The sequence below is a fragment of the Megalops cyprinoides genome, chromosome 20 (assembly GCF_013368585.1).
Source record: "Megalops cyprinoides isolate fMegCyp1 chromosome 20, fMegCyp1.pri, whole genome shotgun sequence".
In the NCBI taxonomy this organism is placed as follows: Eukaryota; Metazoa; Chordata; class Actinopteri; order Elopiformes; family Megalopidae; genus Megalops; species Megalops cyprinoides.
In genome coordinates, this window is record NC_050602.1 from 27,289,760 (window position 1) to 27,305,697 (window position 15,938).

At 45.7% G+C, this 15,938-nt stretch overlaps 1 protein-coding gene across 1 annotated transcript; it reads left to right on the plus strand.

The window, feature by feature from the left end:
* The first annotated feature begins 419 nt into the window (after positions 1-419).
* cnn2 (calponin 2) lies at positions 420-12,047 on the plus strand. The gene is made up of 7 exons (XM_036554331.1): positions 420-662; positions 6,408-6,529; positions 7,842-7,908; positions 8,375-8,512; positions 8,902-9,018; positions 9,196-9,342; positions 9,640-12,047. The coding sequence occupies exons 1-7, from the start codon at positions 600-602 to the stop codon at positions 10,192-10,194; spliced, it is 1,209 nt and encodes a 402-aa protein (XP_036410224.1). The 5' UTR covers positions 420-599; the 3' UTR covers positions 10,195-12,047.
* The last annotated feature ends 3,891 nt before the right edge of the window (positions 12,048-15,938 follow it).

The window sequence follows — 15,938 nt, forward strand, 5'->3', positions numbered from 1 at the left end:
ACATTCTAACATTTATTATAGCTATTGAAATTAACTTAATTGGATACGCTACGATGTCTGTCATCTGTAAATTTTATTATCCTTGCGGTTAGCGCGCAGACATAAATTCATTCATTGTCTGGACGACAGACGGATATATAGGCCTATTACTGAAGATTCTCATAGACTTCGAACATGTCTGCAATTATATATATAAAAAAACGCATTACGTTATCAGTCAAAAATTCCGTCTAAGTGACGTTATTCAGTAGCCCAACGGTGACTCAAGATTCCTCGGCTACTACACGTCTTGTACCCGGGGTGGGACCACAGGAAACTCCCCTCAGCGGAGGAATTTGGGACTTTCTGTCCATATAAGGGCTTTTCGATATCAATCAACTTTTTTGGAAAAAAAGAAAGGAGGAGCTTACATCCAATGAACGAAGCGCAGTCGTGGTCTACATGAGCTTTTTGTGGTAAGAAAAAAACAGAGGAAAGGAAATAGTTTACCCCGGGAGCAGAGCAGTGGGTGTCAGTTCTATCATTAAGGAAAGAGCGCACCGCAGTCGTTTTATTCCAGATACGCGCACGCCGCGAAGCAGCCAGACAGACAGATCACAATGTCCAGCACACAGTTCAACAGAGGTCCTACCTACGGCTTATCTGCAGAAGTCAAAAGCAAAGTAAGTGTCTGCGTTTCTATACGCTTTAAAGGGAAAAGAGGAAACATGAAAATATGGTCTGAATTTATTCATAACGGTAATAATGCATATCGCAAATAGGCATCTTAAATTACGCTGTCAGTGTGTTTGCAAGATAGGTGAGTCGTTACATGGTTCTCAATTGTACTTTTGATTAATGCTTTTGACTAAAAGGTGCTAATACAAGAATTTTAATTGACATCTCAGATGATGTAACCGTTGTAAAATGTATTTTCGATATTTTAGAAACTTAACTGCAACAGAGTGCTCATGTTAAAATGAACATGTAGTGAAAGTATTATTACTCAGAGAATAGGGGCGTCGCCTATTTGTTTCGCTGGCTGTCCAAGGTGGCTCGGTGGTCGACCTCCTGCCAGATCGCTTAAGCAGTGAGCAAGCTAGCTATTACAGCGCATCTTAAAAATGTGATGATCAAGCAAACACGCAGAAGCTTTAGTTTCCATAAAGACATAGGATCGAACCATTTATCTCTCCCCTGTAGTTTCCAGTATCTTCAACAAAGATTACGGCTGTCGAGAAACTACTTTTAAAGTTGTTTTAAAACTATTACGTAATTAGCTACGATGGGGGTCGTTGTTGCTGCCTGAAAAGGGTATTCTGTTCTCAGCATAGTATCAGGATCGGTTAATTAATAATAATTGTTCAACAAATGAAAAAAATTATATCCCTGTTGATTTGTGCAGCTAAAGGTTTGTTTTACATTGAGGTGTTAATTAATTTGAGTTGAAGTCCAACCACGATGTCACACTGCTGAATTTAATGTAATGCACAGCATCAGAACAATATAAATGATTAAATTCAAAATAAGCACGTGGAAAGAGACAGGTTGCCAATAAGTAAAATGGAGCAGAGGACAACAGTTATTGACAATATGAATATGTCACAGTGCTGTTGAGAGCATCGGGGTGAGTTGGTTGATAAAGGAAGGGTCAGTCTGTGTTTACTGCGCAGCTGAGAGACGGGGAGAGAACTCCCTGCAGATACCCAGCGGGGCCGTGGAGGCAGAGTGAGGCGCTTCAGAACAGCAGCAGCCGTCAGGCAGAGAAGCAAGCTGTGAGAAGCACGGGGTGTGTGATGAAACAGGGAGAAAGTCTGATGATGTAACCTGACACTTTCGATTTGCTCCGCCTGCTTACAGTAAAGTTTGCTGTTCACACACCTTTGTGGCGTAATTCCAGCGGTACAGAAACCCATCTGCTTCTGACGCTGATCTGTCTGCTGATGGGAAATACGGGCACAGGGATCTGCTGTGGTGTCTGTCTCCCGGAACATCAAAACAGCAAATATTAACACTGTGGTCTGGGAAGGTTAGAAACCATCCTGTGAACATGGCAGTGTGAAAGGAGCGCTCCTCATCCCAGGGTCCTGCCAGAGGTGTGAAACAGGATTTCAAACAGCTCTGAGCACAATCTCATATGGAATCTGGCTTCTAGGAAACTGTCAGTTTGTTAGTGACATGTTAATGTTTAGTTACCTGTCCCTCCACAGACACATACATCTGAGTATAAAAGACACACACACATACGCGCACGCGCGCACACACACACACACACACGTACAGAGTTATAATTCCAGTAACACCCTGCTTGCATGGTTCATTTCCAGATGCTTAAAAGTGTTTTCTTAAATAATTCCCTCAACATTTAGCTATGCTGGCTCCTATCGTGAGCGCATGCTTTCATAATCAGAAGTATAAAGATATAATTATTTGTTATGGACATTGCATGAGACAATAGAACGCAAGCCTGCATCTAGCCCACAGGCTCACAGCTGAAGCGCACAAAAGCTGTGGATTGTTCTGGCTTCCCTTTGAAGTATGAAAGCGCATATTCTGACATTAATTATAATGACAACAACATTTTTCCTTCTGCTTTTTTAAAAATAAACATACAGTGACATGTTTATCAGACATGTTGATCTGGTTTGGGAAATATTTAACCTGTGTGCTGCACTGTACCAGCTATGTTTAGTCAAGTGATGCTAGACTAATGTGCTTCTTTGTTACTCTATGTACAGTATGGAAAGATTTTTAGTCTGTGGGGGGGTGGGGTGTGGGTGTGTGTTATTCCAGTGCTCTCAAGGAAATTCCTCTGAACTGTATTTGTGGTTACAATGGCAGTGTGATGAAGGCTGAGTCAACATGGCAGCAGAGAGACTGATATTGATATGTAACTGGAGCTCTGTGGATCTCTCAGCATTGCATTGCCTTCTTTGGTTAGTGAGTCACACGTCTGAGGCTCTCCATACGTCAAAACGTGCACTTTCTGAATGTATGATGCATTCTGCTGCCAGATACTGTCCAAGATTGAATTAAATCCCCTTTCCTGCCTGAGTAAACAGCAATCGCCTCTTAAACCTGTCTTTACAGCCCCTAGAGATTGCACAGTTTTGCTCTGAAATGCTTGGTTGTGCTAAGACAAGTAGATCTAGGCCTCTTCCCACACAGGCTGGGGTGGGAAGCCGTTTGTTTAAGGCCGTTCCAGGCAGTCATAATGCATATCTGTCTGACATCGTGTACATTCCAGCCCTCTCTCCACTCCCTCTCTGGATTAATGACCTGTCCAGCTCTGGAGTATAGGAGCAATGGTCCTCCCTTCCACCCTTTAGCTGGAGACCAAGGTTCCCAGAACAAAATGTTCTCAACATTCAACGTTTAGTTTCCGTTCAAGCTGTGATGGTAAGGCGACATATACAGCAGGCTCGAGGCTGGGGGGAGGGGTGGGGGGTGAGCTTTGAGGGGTGGGGGGGGTCTGAAAGCTGGATGGTATTTCCTGCATTTTATGATCCCTTTGCATGTGTGTGTTTATGCTCAGATTTGGCATTTTTGGACAGGGGGGGGGGGTGACTGTGAAAGTGAGAGAGAGAGAGGAAGGCTTGCACTGAGATGGGCCCAATTTTAAAAATCTGGGGCTGGTGATTAGCCTCTCACTTTCGTGATTCCAAAAATGTTGAGGTTTCAGTGTCTTTCATTACTCTGTGGGCCCTTTGGAGTGCTGTATTATTTATAAAAAAAATAAATTCTTGCAGATGTTCTCTGTTCAAAACTCTGAGGATTTTCGTGCCAAAGAGTTTGTGGTAAACTGGTTGAGAAACCCGTTCCTCTCTCCGAGGCTTTAAGCTTTTTGCATGTTTGTTAATAGACTCAATCGATTTCCATTTTCTGGAACTGTTTGTGTCTGAATTCCTCAGGCTCAGCATCCCATAGGAACTGGCTGAATATCTTTAATAGATGGAGAGTCACTGTGCCACTTCAAATCATTTGCATTCTGATGATCAGGTGACAGAAATGTACAGGCCAGCCCAAAATGGATTTTTACACTCAGTGTAAATATAGATGTTCTTCTTCTTCAGCAAATAACTGTGAAATGTTGCACAGCATTCTTTGATATTTATTCATCCCTTAAAACATTTGGCACAGGATGATTCCAGGAATGCCTGCTTTGAATGCTTTCCATTTGCATAGACTTGGGTGTTTTTTATTCCAAATCATTAACATTGAAATTCGATGGCTGTTATTGTAGACAGTGTTTGCTGAATGCTGGTGTAGTTTTGGATGTGAAGGGTCTGCAGTAATGTCCGTGTCAGGTGTGAAGAACTGAACATTGCCAGTTTTATACTGCGTCACATGGGCTCTTGTCACGCACATGATGCTCCACCGTGTTTCCCGTACCACGGAGGCGTACAGGATGTGGCAGTTTTCCGGACAGGAAATGCCGTCATGTAGGTGAGAGGGCTTGACCCCTGTGCTGTCTGACCCGTCTCTGATGGTGAGCCAGTGTTAAAGGAAGGCTCGCAACTTAACTCTTTTAATTCTTCTCATGTATTAACGATGTCATTGTTGTTGTATTCCAAAATTTCCCCTTAGGCCTGAGAGCCATCATTTTGGGGGTGTCTCCCTCCAGTGTTAAGGGCTGTTAGGTTAGGTGGCTCAGAACCAGCCCTGCAATAATGCCTCCCTGAAGGATGGGGTGATGGTAACCTCAGGGAAGGCATCTTTGGAACAGCATACCACTAACCACGGTGGACTCATTTCCGAGCTCAGAGGAAAGCCACAAAGGAATGGGCAAACATGCATCTGATTTACATCTCAATGGGCTCCATAAATCTGCAGAGCTGAGGATAAACAGTAATGATGAGGATGATTCACTGAATCATGCTAACAGCCAGCGTTTATGTATGTATTTATGTCCTTACTTTGCTGACGGGACGTTTAATGCATCAGAGCTGTGCTCCACTGCAGACTCTGGAGATGAGGACGCTGCGGCTAGATAAAAACATGCATACAGAACCGGTTATCACCACGGAAATCCGGCAGAACTCACATATCGATAAAAACATGCATACAGAACCGGTTATCACCACGGAAATCCGGCAGAACTCACATATCGATAAAAACATGCATACAGAACCGGTTATCACCACGGAAATCCGGCAGAACTCACATATCGATAAAAACATGCATACAGAACCGGTTATCACCACGGAAATCCCACAGAACTCACGTATCTCATAGCAAATGTTGTCTGGTAAAGGTAAAAGTATTGGTGCCAGCCAATGAGGATTCTGCATGGCTGTTTTTCTCGCCCTCTTTGGCCCTGGGATGGGCTTAGGGATGACGCTGGACTGGGCCCCAGGTGCAGGTCTCCTCCCTGTGACAGTATCTTCCTCCTGCTCTTCATCCTGTCACATGAGGTGTGTGCAGGAGGGTGAGGCCTCTCGTGCAGACAGAGGAAACCGCCTCCCATGTTTATGAGGTCCTGTAAACTCCCTGGCGATGGCCTGCAGCGTTTCCACTGGCTTTGTCAGCCAACAGAGACCGCCACTTTACTGCTGATAATGAGTCTGGTGACAAGCTGGATCTGGAGACTCATTTTATTTTGAGATCAATCCCAAGAGTGAAATCAGGTCTGTCATGCAACCTCTCTGGACGCTTGCGTGCTCCTGTGGGCTCCCACAATCCTCTGCTGAGTCAGCGAAAAGAAAGGGCACAGCTCTGACAATGCACAAACACACACAGCAACGATCTGCTCAACAGGGCCCTCTTCAGGCAGCGAGCAGTCACTGTCTCGTGGCATGTTTGGGCTGTTGACATTCCGCTGAGGTCTAACAGTCAGTTACTCCTCCTTCACAGCAATCTCGTGTCCGCTTACATGTTGATATGTGTTGTTGCATACTGTCCGTGTGTGTGTAATTCCATGTATCCTTTAGATCAGCATGTTCAGCTGCTGGTGGCTGCCCGAGAAAGAGCTCGTTTGCTGTGGCTCAGTGCAGATGACAGTCCAGATTTGAGAGTGAGGAGTACACTGTACCCACAGTCACACTGTACCTGCAGTCACACTGTACCCACAGTCACACTGTACAGTCACACTGTACCCGCAGTCACACTGTACCCACAGTCACACTGTACCCGCGGTCATACTGTACCCGCAGTCACACTGTACCCGCGGTCATACTGTACAGTCACACTGTACCCGCAGTCACACTGTACAGTCACACTGTACCCGCAGTCACACTGTACAGTCACACTGTACTGTCATGGGACAGGCTGGTGTGAGAGCACAGGAAGCCAGCTGGACAGGATCCAGCCACAGCTGGTTCAGCTCTGCGTCGGTAACCAGTCTGAATAGGGGGCCACCTTGTGATTGGGGAGAGGGGGTTATAGTCACAGCTGCATCCTGACTGTCTTCCCCTCCCCCTCTTCCTCAGATCGCCCAGAAATACGACCCTCAGAGGGAGGAGGAGCTGAGGCTGTGGATCGAGGATGTGACGGGCCTGGCCATCGGGGACGACTTCCAGAAGGGCCTGAAGAACGGCATCATCCTCTGCGAGTGAGCCTCAGTCCTGCACAGAAACAGGAGCGGCACTGTCTCACTGCTGTCTCACTGCTGCTGTCTGACTGCTGTCTGACTGCTGTCTCACTGCTGTCTGACTGCTGTCTCACTGCTGCTGTCTGACTGCTGCTGTCTGACTGCTGTCTCACTGCTGTCTGACTGCTGCTGTCTGACTGCTGTCTCACTGCTGTCTCACTGCTGTCTCATTGCTGTCTCACTGCTGTCTGACTGCTGTCTCACTGCTGTCTCACTGCTGCTGTCTCACTGCTGTCTCACTGCTGTCTGACTGCTGCTGTCTCACTGCTGTCTGACTGCTGTCTCACTGCTGCTGTCTCACTGCTGTCTGACTGCTGTCTGACTGCTGTCTCACTGCTGTCTCACTGCTGTCTGACTGCTGCTGTCTCACTGCTGTCTCACTGCTGTCTCACTGCTGCTGTCTGACTGCTGTCTCACTGCTGTCTGACTGCTGCTGTCTGACTGCTGCTGTCTCACTGCTGTCTCACTGCTGCTGTCTGACTGCTGCTGTCTGACTGCTGCTGTCTCACTGCTGTCTGACTGTTGCTGTCTGACTGCTGCTGTCTGACTGCTGCTGTCTCACTGTTGTCTCACTGCTGTCTCACTGCTGTCTGACTGCTGCTGTCTCACTGCTGTCTCACTGCTGTCTCACTGCTGTCTGACTGCTGCTGTCTCACTGCTGTCTGACTGCTGCTGTCTCACTGCTGTCTCACTGCTGTCTCACTGCTGCTGTCTCACTGCTGTCTGACTGCTGTCTCACTGCTGTCTGACTGCTGCTGTCTGACTGCTGCTGTCTCACTGCTGTCTGACTGCTGCTGTCTCACTGCTGCTGTCTCACTGCTGCTGTCTCACTGCTGTCTCACTGCTGTCTGACTGCTGCAGGCACTCAGTACAGGAGCAGCATGTCTGACTGCTGCCCTCTGCTTCCCTCCTGCTATTGCACACTGTCACACTGTTACACCAACATGGAAGAAAGAGTCCAAAGCGTTGCATTTACATTTGCATGGCATACACCCTGAGGCTGGGAGATTTGCATCCCTTACTTGTTTTATTTTCCATAATGTTCTCTTACAAAACTGGGTTTTTGCAGATGCAGTTTGGATTAGGTGTCTTGCTTAAGGGTATAGCAGCAATGGCACAGCCATGTTTCAAACCCGCAAACTTCCGGTGACTAACTCAGCCCCTACACAGTTCTCTATGCTGCCACCCCAGTAAGCATGATCCTCAGTGTGTGGTCTTCTTTCCCTTCCTGATCCAATCAGCATTAATGCTTTTCCTCTGTTTTGACTGGCAGACTGATCAACAAGCTCCAGCCTGGCTCAGTGAAGAAGATAAGCCAGTCTTCACAGAACTGGCACCAGGTGAGCAGCCATCTGCCCTGCACCGGAATGCACCATGCAGATGTTAGGATGTGGAGAGGCACACTCTGTGACAGCATCTTCTCGTGGAGATCAGGGAGTCTATGAGATAATGTGCTGCGTGCGCTCTCCGGAGACCAGATAAAGCACAGCGGATCAGGGATTGTCCTCAGGGCGACACATGCACTGAGGATATGCCTCTGATTTGGAATACAGCTCTTGATTTGAGATATCCCAGAAATCCTTGATATCCCAGAGGTCTGTGTGGGACTTTTTTAGTTATAACTAATGATCCCAAAACCTGTGCTGTTTAGCATTTCAGGTACCAAGGGCATTTAATAACTGGAAAATTGCTGTTTCCACATAGTGATGTCAGTTAATCAAAAGCATGAGGCTGCTTATGAATTCCCTCAGTGAGATCCCATCTGATGGACATTTGTTGACCTGTTTTTCTTTCATCCTGTCATAGCTGGAGAATCTGTCCAACTTCATCAAGGCCATCACCACCTACGGCCTGAAGCCTCATGATATTTTTGAGGCCAATGACTTGTTTGAGTGTGGAAACATGACCCAGGTCCAGACTACCCTGCTGGCCCTCGCAGGCATGGTGAGGCCACATGTCTTTTCTCAGCTCCTGCCCCAATACTTTGGAACTTTTGCAATATATATATGTGTCCTGACATTCATTATCATATACATATACATCTATCACTTATTTATTTCTCAGAGGCAGAAACAGGAAGAACAAGGGCAGAGGTATGGAGAAGCAAGGAAAACATTAGTTAGAATGAGTCTGCCCCAGAAACAACACTAAGAGACAGGATCGGTATACAGCTGAAGCTATTGCAAAAAAACATTGATCCACAGGTCATATGAATCCTATGTGTGGTTTAACATGCTGTCTGCAGATCTGTGTGCTGTGGTGGTTAGGGCATTGTGGCTTCCCGTGTGTGTCCAGGAACCTCCAAAGCGTATTGGCCCTGTGTTTTCATTCAGGCCAAGACCAAGGGCATGCAGCCGTGTGTGGACATCGGGGTGAAGTACGCCGACCGGCAGGAGCGGGCCTTCAATGAGGAGAAGCTGAAGGCGGGACAGTGTGTGATCGGGCTGCAGGTTCGAGACAGGGGGCCGCAGATGGTGGGGTGGGGAGGGGGGTGTGACAGGACAAGGTGTCGCACAGGGTGTCGTGACATTACGCTGCTCACCTGCATGCCGTTGCAGTGCAGTGGGGTGATTTTTGAGCTGTATTCTAACTCCTTCCTTTCTCCTCCTCACTCTCTGTCTCTCCAGATGGGGACCAATAAATGTGCCAGCCAGGCGGGCATGAACGCCTACGGCACCAGGAGGCACCTGTACGACCCCAAAGCTCACATTCTGCCCCCCATGGACAACTCCACCATTAGCCTGCAGATGGGCACCAACAAGGGGGCCAGTCAGGTGACCAACACCGAGCATATTACACCCCAGTCTGTGTCTAATGCCAGAGACCGTTTTACATGAGGTCATTTACGTTCATCATTTACACTTAACAACCTTATTCTTCTTCAAGGAAGACTTATTTATATAGAAGCTTTCTTGGATCTCAGAACTCAAAGTGATTAGATTCACCTCAGTCTGCACCAATATGTAACTCTGCCCACTTGGTTTAACGTGACAGCCGGCATGTCAGAGGGCCTGTCCCTTGTTTCAGAAGAGCCACATTAATGAGTAAGCGTGTCCTTTGTTCTCCCGCAGGCTGGCATGACAGCACCAGGGACTCGGCGTGCCATCTACGACCAGAAGCTGGGCACTGACAAGTGTGACAACAGCACCATGTCCCTGCAGATGGGCTACGCTCAGGGAGCCAATCAGAGCGGGCAGAACTTCGGGTTGGGCCGCCAGATCTACGACGCCAAGTACTGCCCCAAGAACGAGGAGGGGCAGCACCACAATGGGGCGGGGTCCGGCGGCTACGCCCAGGAGTACCAGGATGACGGTTACCAGGGACACCAAGATGAGCAGCAGCAGGAGTACCAAGACAACGGCAACCAGGAATACCAGGACAACGGCAACCAGGAATACCAGGACGACGGCAACCAGGAATACCAGGATGACGGTAACCAGGGATATCAGGATGACGGCAACCACGAATACCAAGATGAAGACAACCAGGAATACCAGGAAGTCGAGCAACAGGAGACCCAAGAGGATGAGAAAGAAGCAGAACTAGAGGAGGAGCCCCAGGAAGTGGGGGAGACCCAGGAAGAGGGGGAACCCGAGGAGGTGGAAGGAGAGGCACAAGACAACTAGAGGAGATGCCAGGCTGGTCTCTCACGTGTTGTGCAGAGTTTCCCTGGTTTTTATACCTAAAATATATGCATTTCTGGTCTTAATTTGCATTGTTGGTGGGGTGCCCCTAAACACAGAAGAGAAAAAAGCTCTTACCCCTGTTCCCCTTTATCTGCACAGTGAGCTCTGCCTTAAAAACATTCCCACCTCCTGATCGCTGTGCAGTGACCAGTGACCGCTCGGTCATCCAGGACAGACATGAATGAGCCAATCAAACCCGTGTTACTCCTCCTGAATGTTCAGACAGCACCAGACGTACAGAAATATACCTCCTTTTGTTGCTGGACTACACACTACCTTTCGTAAGGATTCCTGTGCAAGATGGGACCAGCGACACACATATCATGTTTCCAGACTTATTTAAGCATTAGAGTAAAGTAAAGTAAGTGTGTGATTCTGTCCTCCAAACCACACTGCACACTGCACACTGCATGACTGCATCAGGAACACAGCTGCAGTGTCTGACCCTCCCTCTGTGATGATGTGTCTTGCTACTGTGAGGTCACCTCTGTGTAATCGGAATGTTTAAAATGGCACAACCTTTGTCATTCTGTCCACCCGCTAGGCTGGTCACTATATTATTCAAAGTCTTATGCTTGGGATTTGTAATATTTTGCTTCCACGATGACAATGTAAGTTTACACTCTTTTTTTCTTTGACAAAAGTGACCAGTGAAACCTTTTTTCATTGCCAATTTCAAGTGCCAATCAGTTTTCCCTTTCAAGATCCCATAGAATTTTTAAAGACGTTTCTTTCTTTATTTTAAAGGGATTGTCCTCCGTAGCAACATTGTTGTATTTTGCGTCTGCTTGTATGTATTGTTTTGTTGGATCCTGTGCATTTTCTTCTTTCAGTTAAACAGATCTCATTATCTCAAACATAGAGACAGGAAAGACCTTTTCCGTTCTGATCTTAGCAAACATTGCAAAAGGCATATGAGAACTTTAACGAATGGGTTAACTAACTTTTAACCCTTAAGGATTAAATCCTTGAATCTTTAAGGATTGATCATTTTTAGAATGTATTCCTGGACTTTTTTTAATGAAAGCAATCTGCAGATATGGGTGGAATTGCTAAATTCTCTCTGTCAAGATTGTTAAAACATTCCCATTGTAAGTACAGTTACATGTAGAAATTATGGTTTCTGCTTCTGGTTTCAAATGACAGCTGTGTTGTCTGACACTCTCCAAAGAGTCTTGGTTTCAGAGCAAACCTTCAGCAGAACTGCATATTCTGGCCACATTTGCTAATCATTTTCTCCTGGTTCCTCCCCCCCCGGCCTCATATAATATTTCTTTGGCTGGGGGTGGATGCTTGCGCTGTTTCTATAAGCAGTATCCGCCGCCATGGCGGAAGCCGGGCTTGTTTTCCTTGGACTGGTGAATCTTGGGGAAAAAAACATTCCACTCAACTGAGACTCTCAGCATTCCTAATGCAGAACTGGAACTGGCTGGTTTCATTTCACCAAGGCTGTCTGAACTGCACATCAACTCCAAAGGGATCGAACCGAAGACAGATGCATAAATGGGCCAGGCAGACATAAGAATGTGAAATCATGATCACTTTTCATGCTCATTTGTGAACTGGGTCTTTGTTCATCATCAGTCACACTCATTAGAGAGAAAAAAATGAAGTTTCATTATCATAGCATTAGAATTCTGTCCCATCTTCACGCTTTATGTAAATGTACTTCAGATATTATTTTTATTTTATTTTATTTTTTGAAAATAAGCATGCATTGGAGTGTAATGGCACGAGAGGAGACTGAAGGAAGGCATGAGGCTGGAGTTGTAATAAAGCGTGTACAGTCTGCACGATCCTGGCACAGTCGTGGTTTTTCTCCATCACTCAGAGCTCTGTCTTTGTGTCTGTCAGAGTCAGCTCCCCTCACTGGACATGTTTGAGACGTTCCTTTATGGATCCGGCTGCTTCTGAATGTCTTTTTCCAAAAATGAGACGCGCGCCCTCTATGGGCCTGACGGTAGCTACACACCACACCTGACCAAGCTTGCTTTCCCTGAGTTGTTTCTCTGGCATACCAGTAGGTCAGAGTATGCTTTTTTCCTGAAATATTTCATTAATTATTTTTATTGTTAAGTTGGCTTGAAAAAAATAACTTTCCGTTTTTATTATTTTCTCTTGGACTTGCCTCTGATTTTCGGTGCATTACTCCTACGCGCTTTTCAGCCATGCTTACAACACTTGGCAAATTCCTTCAGCTGGTACAGGGTTGCGCTGCTTGTGCTTTTCTGTCAAGAACTAAAATAATGTTTGAGACGTTCACCATTTTGCACTAAAAACTTCCTGTTGACTAATACGGATAGAATGTTCAGAATCTGGACATTCTGACACACGCAGCTGATGTCACAACACAGCAGCCCCAGATACAGACTCCCTTTCCAGCAAAGCTTGTAACTGCCGGTTACTACCAGGCTTCAAGCCAACTTAAAGCTGTCCTCAGACTTTACTCTCCAGCTATTTAATTGCTTTTGCAGATGCCCTTACTGACAGCTCACATTTAACATATTATCTACTCTCATAGCCTGGACATATAGATATATAGGTATTTACTGAAGCAGTGGCATGTGAACAGAATTGCCAGCGTTTCATGTTATGTCAGTTCCATGAAAACATGTTTTCAGTGCATAGTGAAAAATGCTTTGCATTTATGTGAGACTTTCACACATCAGTTGCACTGAGGAAAACAGACAGGCTACAGAAACAGGAAAGAGGACCCATCTTAAGCAGGAGACACACAAACCTGATAGTTCTTCTGTGGTGGCCACAGGTGAGGGTGTGTGTGTCATATACATAGTCTGCTGTCACCTGCTGTTGACAGCTCTCATTCTTTACATCACATTAAATTATTGTTTAGCAGACGCTCTTATCCAGAGCTCCTTACATGGGTTACAGTTTTTATATTTCTGTTCTGGAATAAGTACCTTGCCCCAGGGAACAGCAGCAGTTCCCCGCAGTGGGGGATTTGAACCCACAACCTTTTGGTTATGAGCTCCTAACTACTATGCTACACTGCTACCCTCATTCCCAATTCAACATGTAGAATAATTGTCAGCTGTCAGTGGAACATAACTGACTACACCATGAGAGCACCTTTACTGACTGGCAGGGGTGTACCCCTAGCTTTACGCTTCACTGAAGATGGTACCATTTGCATCTCAGTAAACCTCTATCAGTCTAAATTTTATCCATCACTTTCATTACACTAAAATATCTTCTGTAGGTTTATTTATTGCCCCCTTGGTAAAATTACATGCCATAAATCTCTCTTCAAATTCAATGAACCATGGCATTTTAAAACTATTGTTATCAGTACTATTACTGTAAAAACCGTGGAAATAACTCTCATGCATATAATACCATAATACCAAAATATTTTACAGCACAGCATAACAGATACATTTTTGGTGAATTTAGCACTTCTAAAAATGCTGTTGTGTAATTGGATCTACTCTAAATCAACTGAGGTGACCATGTGTTCAGTCTAGCCAGTACTTCATGGAGTGGAGAGATCTAGTCACTGTTACAACGTCTGTCTCTGAATGAATGTCTCGAAATAAATTAAGCCCTAATGAATCCCAGTAAGGCTGTAATTTCAATACAGAATCAGGAGTACTAAGTCAACTGGCTATACAATGGCCTGTTCATTAAGCTGCACAGTTTAACACGGTTTTAGCAGCTGATGTGCCTAAATTAATTTAAATTATCGCCCGTTGCCTTGTTAGCCATGGTGGATTGATGCGAATGCAATTTGCAGAGCTGTTGATGTGACTGCCCCACATGTAGTACTTGTGAAAATTTGGGATCTTCATATAGGCCCCAAGCACTGTCCATAATTGCGTATATCTGATACCGTGTCACGGCAATCAAAGTATCGGCCTGTGGGATACGTTGAAAGCACTAATTTATTCCACACGCCTATGAAGGCGTTTCAGCCACTGAAGTGGACGCGTTGTCCAACACATTTTCGGCCACTAGATGTCGCTAAAGCAATACCAATTGATTTACACTGGTGACTCGCAAATTATTGTGGATTTCAGGCGGTCGGTTTAACTAATCCAAAGTGTTCTCTGATCTGGGACTTTTAATTTATGTGGCCATTTAAAATCGGTTTTTCTGTATATTATGTATTGTAAATTTTAAAATACATAGGCTAAATAAACTACAAGAACTTTAAAATAATGTCTGTGATGTGAGGGTACTTCGATATTTTTAAAATATCGAAAGAAAGATTTTGTCTGCTGTATGAACACATTAACAGTTGTTATATTCTCATTCTGACGATATTTTAATGTATGCCTGGTTCAACGCTTAATTTTCCAAGATTTCGTATGGCGGAACATTTGGATGTATAAGTTCAGCTCCAGATATGCGCTGCAAAGAAGGTTCATACATGTTACACATTATGCGACCTCCTTTGGGCTACACATACAGAGACGCAAACGTGAACCTCAAAGCGTTGCATGTCATTGGATAAGGCTGTGCGAACCATATCACATTCATAAAGTTTCTGAAGATTCACGGCGATGCTAAACTGTAAAGCTCCACGCCGAAGCGTTTGCTCGTGTCTGCAGGCAGGGACGCACAGGTTTATGCAGGAAGGGGTACTTTTGTAATGCGTGGGAAGGTGCATATGGCCTGACCGTGAGAGGCAAAGGTCAACTAAATCATTTGTTTCCGTGGCTTAGTTGGTCAAACAATATCAAAATAGCTAACGAAATCTGATCAGCGAGAGAGAGAAAAAAGAGCAAATACGTAGTTAACCAGGCCTTTATAGCTCTCCGTTTGACTGAGTCCGACTTCAGAGTTTCAGAGTGCCGTGTTGCGCTCTGCACCTCCAGCGTGCCTGTGCTCACCGCGGGCAGTCCACCTCAGAGGGACCCGCGTCCTCACAACGTGACGCGCTGCGGCTCTTTCTGTGGTGGTCAAAGCCAGAGCCCATCTGAAGACAGATTCCCACTAATTAATTCGCATCGAGTACACTGTCAATACTTATTTATTGATTTAGTTGGTAGGTTCCTTGCGGTTCGGACCAAACGCAGAAGAGGATGAATTCACTGATAAACGAATCCGAAGTTATTCACCCATCTTACTGTCACACGGTCTAGGACTCTGTACTGTAGTTTCGAATGACTTCGCTCAGCTGGCTTGCCTTTTGCCTACAGCGGAGGTTCTTTGGAGAACACAGGTATGATGCCGTGTCCTTGCCTGCTCTGTATGTAGCAGAAACGGAGCACGTATTGAGCCTGTCTATAAAAGACGTGTCAGTCTGGAGACGAGCAGCACCTGATGGAAGCATCTGAAACGTAAGCGAAAGCGCCACTTCACACTACAGCATGACAGTTTAATGCACTTTGGTAGTGGTTTTCAGTGAATTTCAGTCTTTATACCGCACACATATTCGACTGATTTTTCTGACCGACTGATTGTTTTAATTCATGTCTTAGTGCAATTATGTCACTGTCAGGATTTAGTGCGCAGATCTCAAGGACCCAAACTGCTGTTCACTTCTTCCTGCGTGTCTGAAACAGTCACACTAGGCGTGAGAATGCCGTTCAGCTACCGGCCCAGCAGAGAGACGGCTGGGTGGGGGGAAGTCCCTGGTGTGAAAGGTGATGAAAGGGTGAATGCACCTTATCTGCGCGTGAAGGCGGTTTCTGCAACTGAAAAAGCTGCGCAGGCGCGCG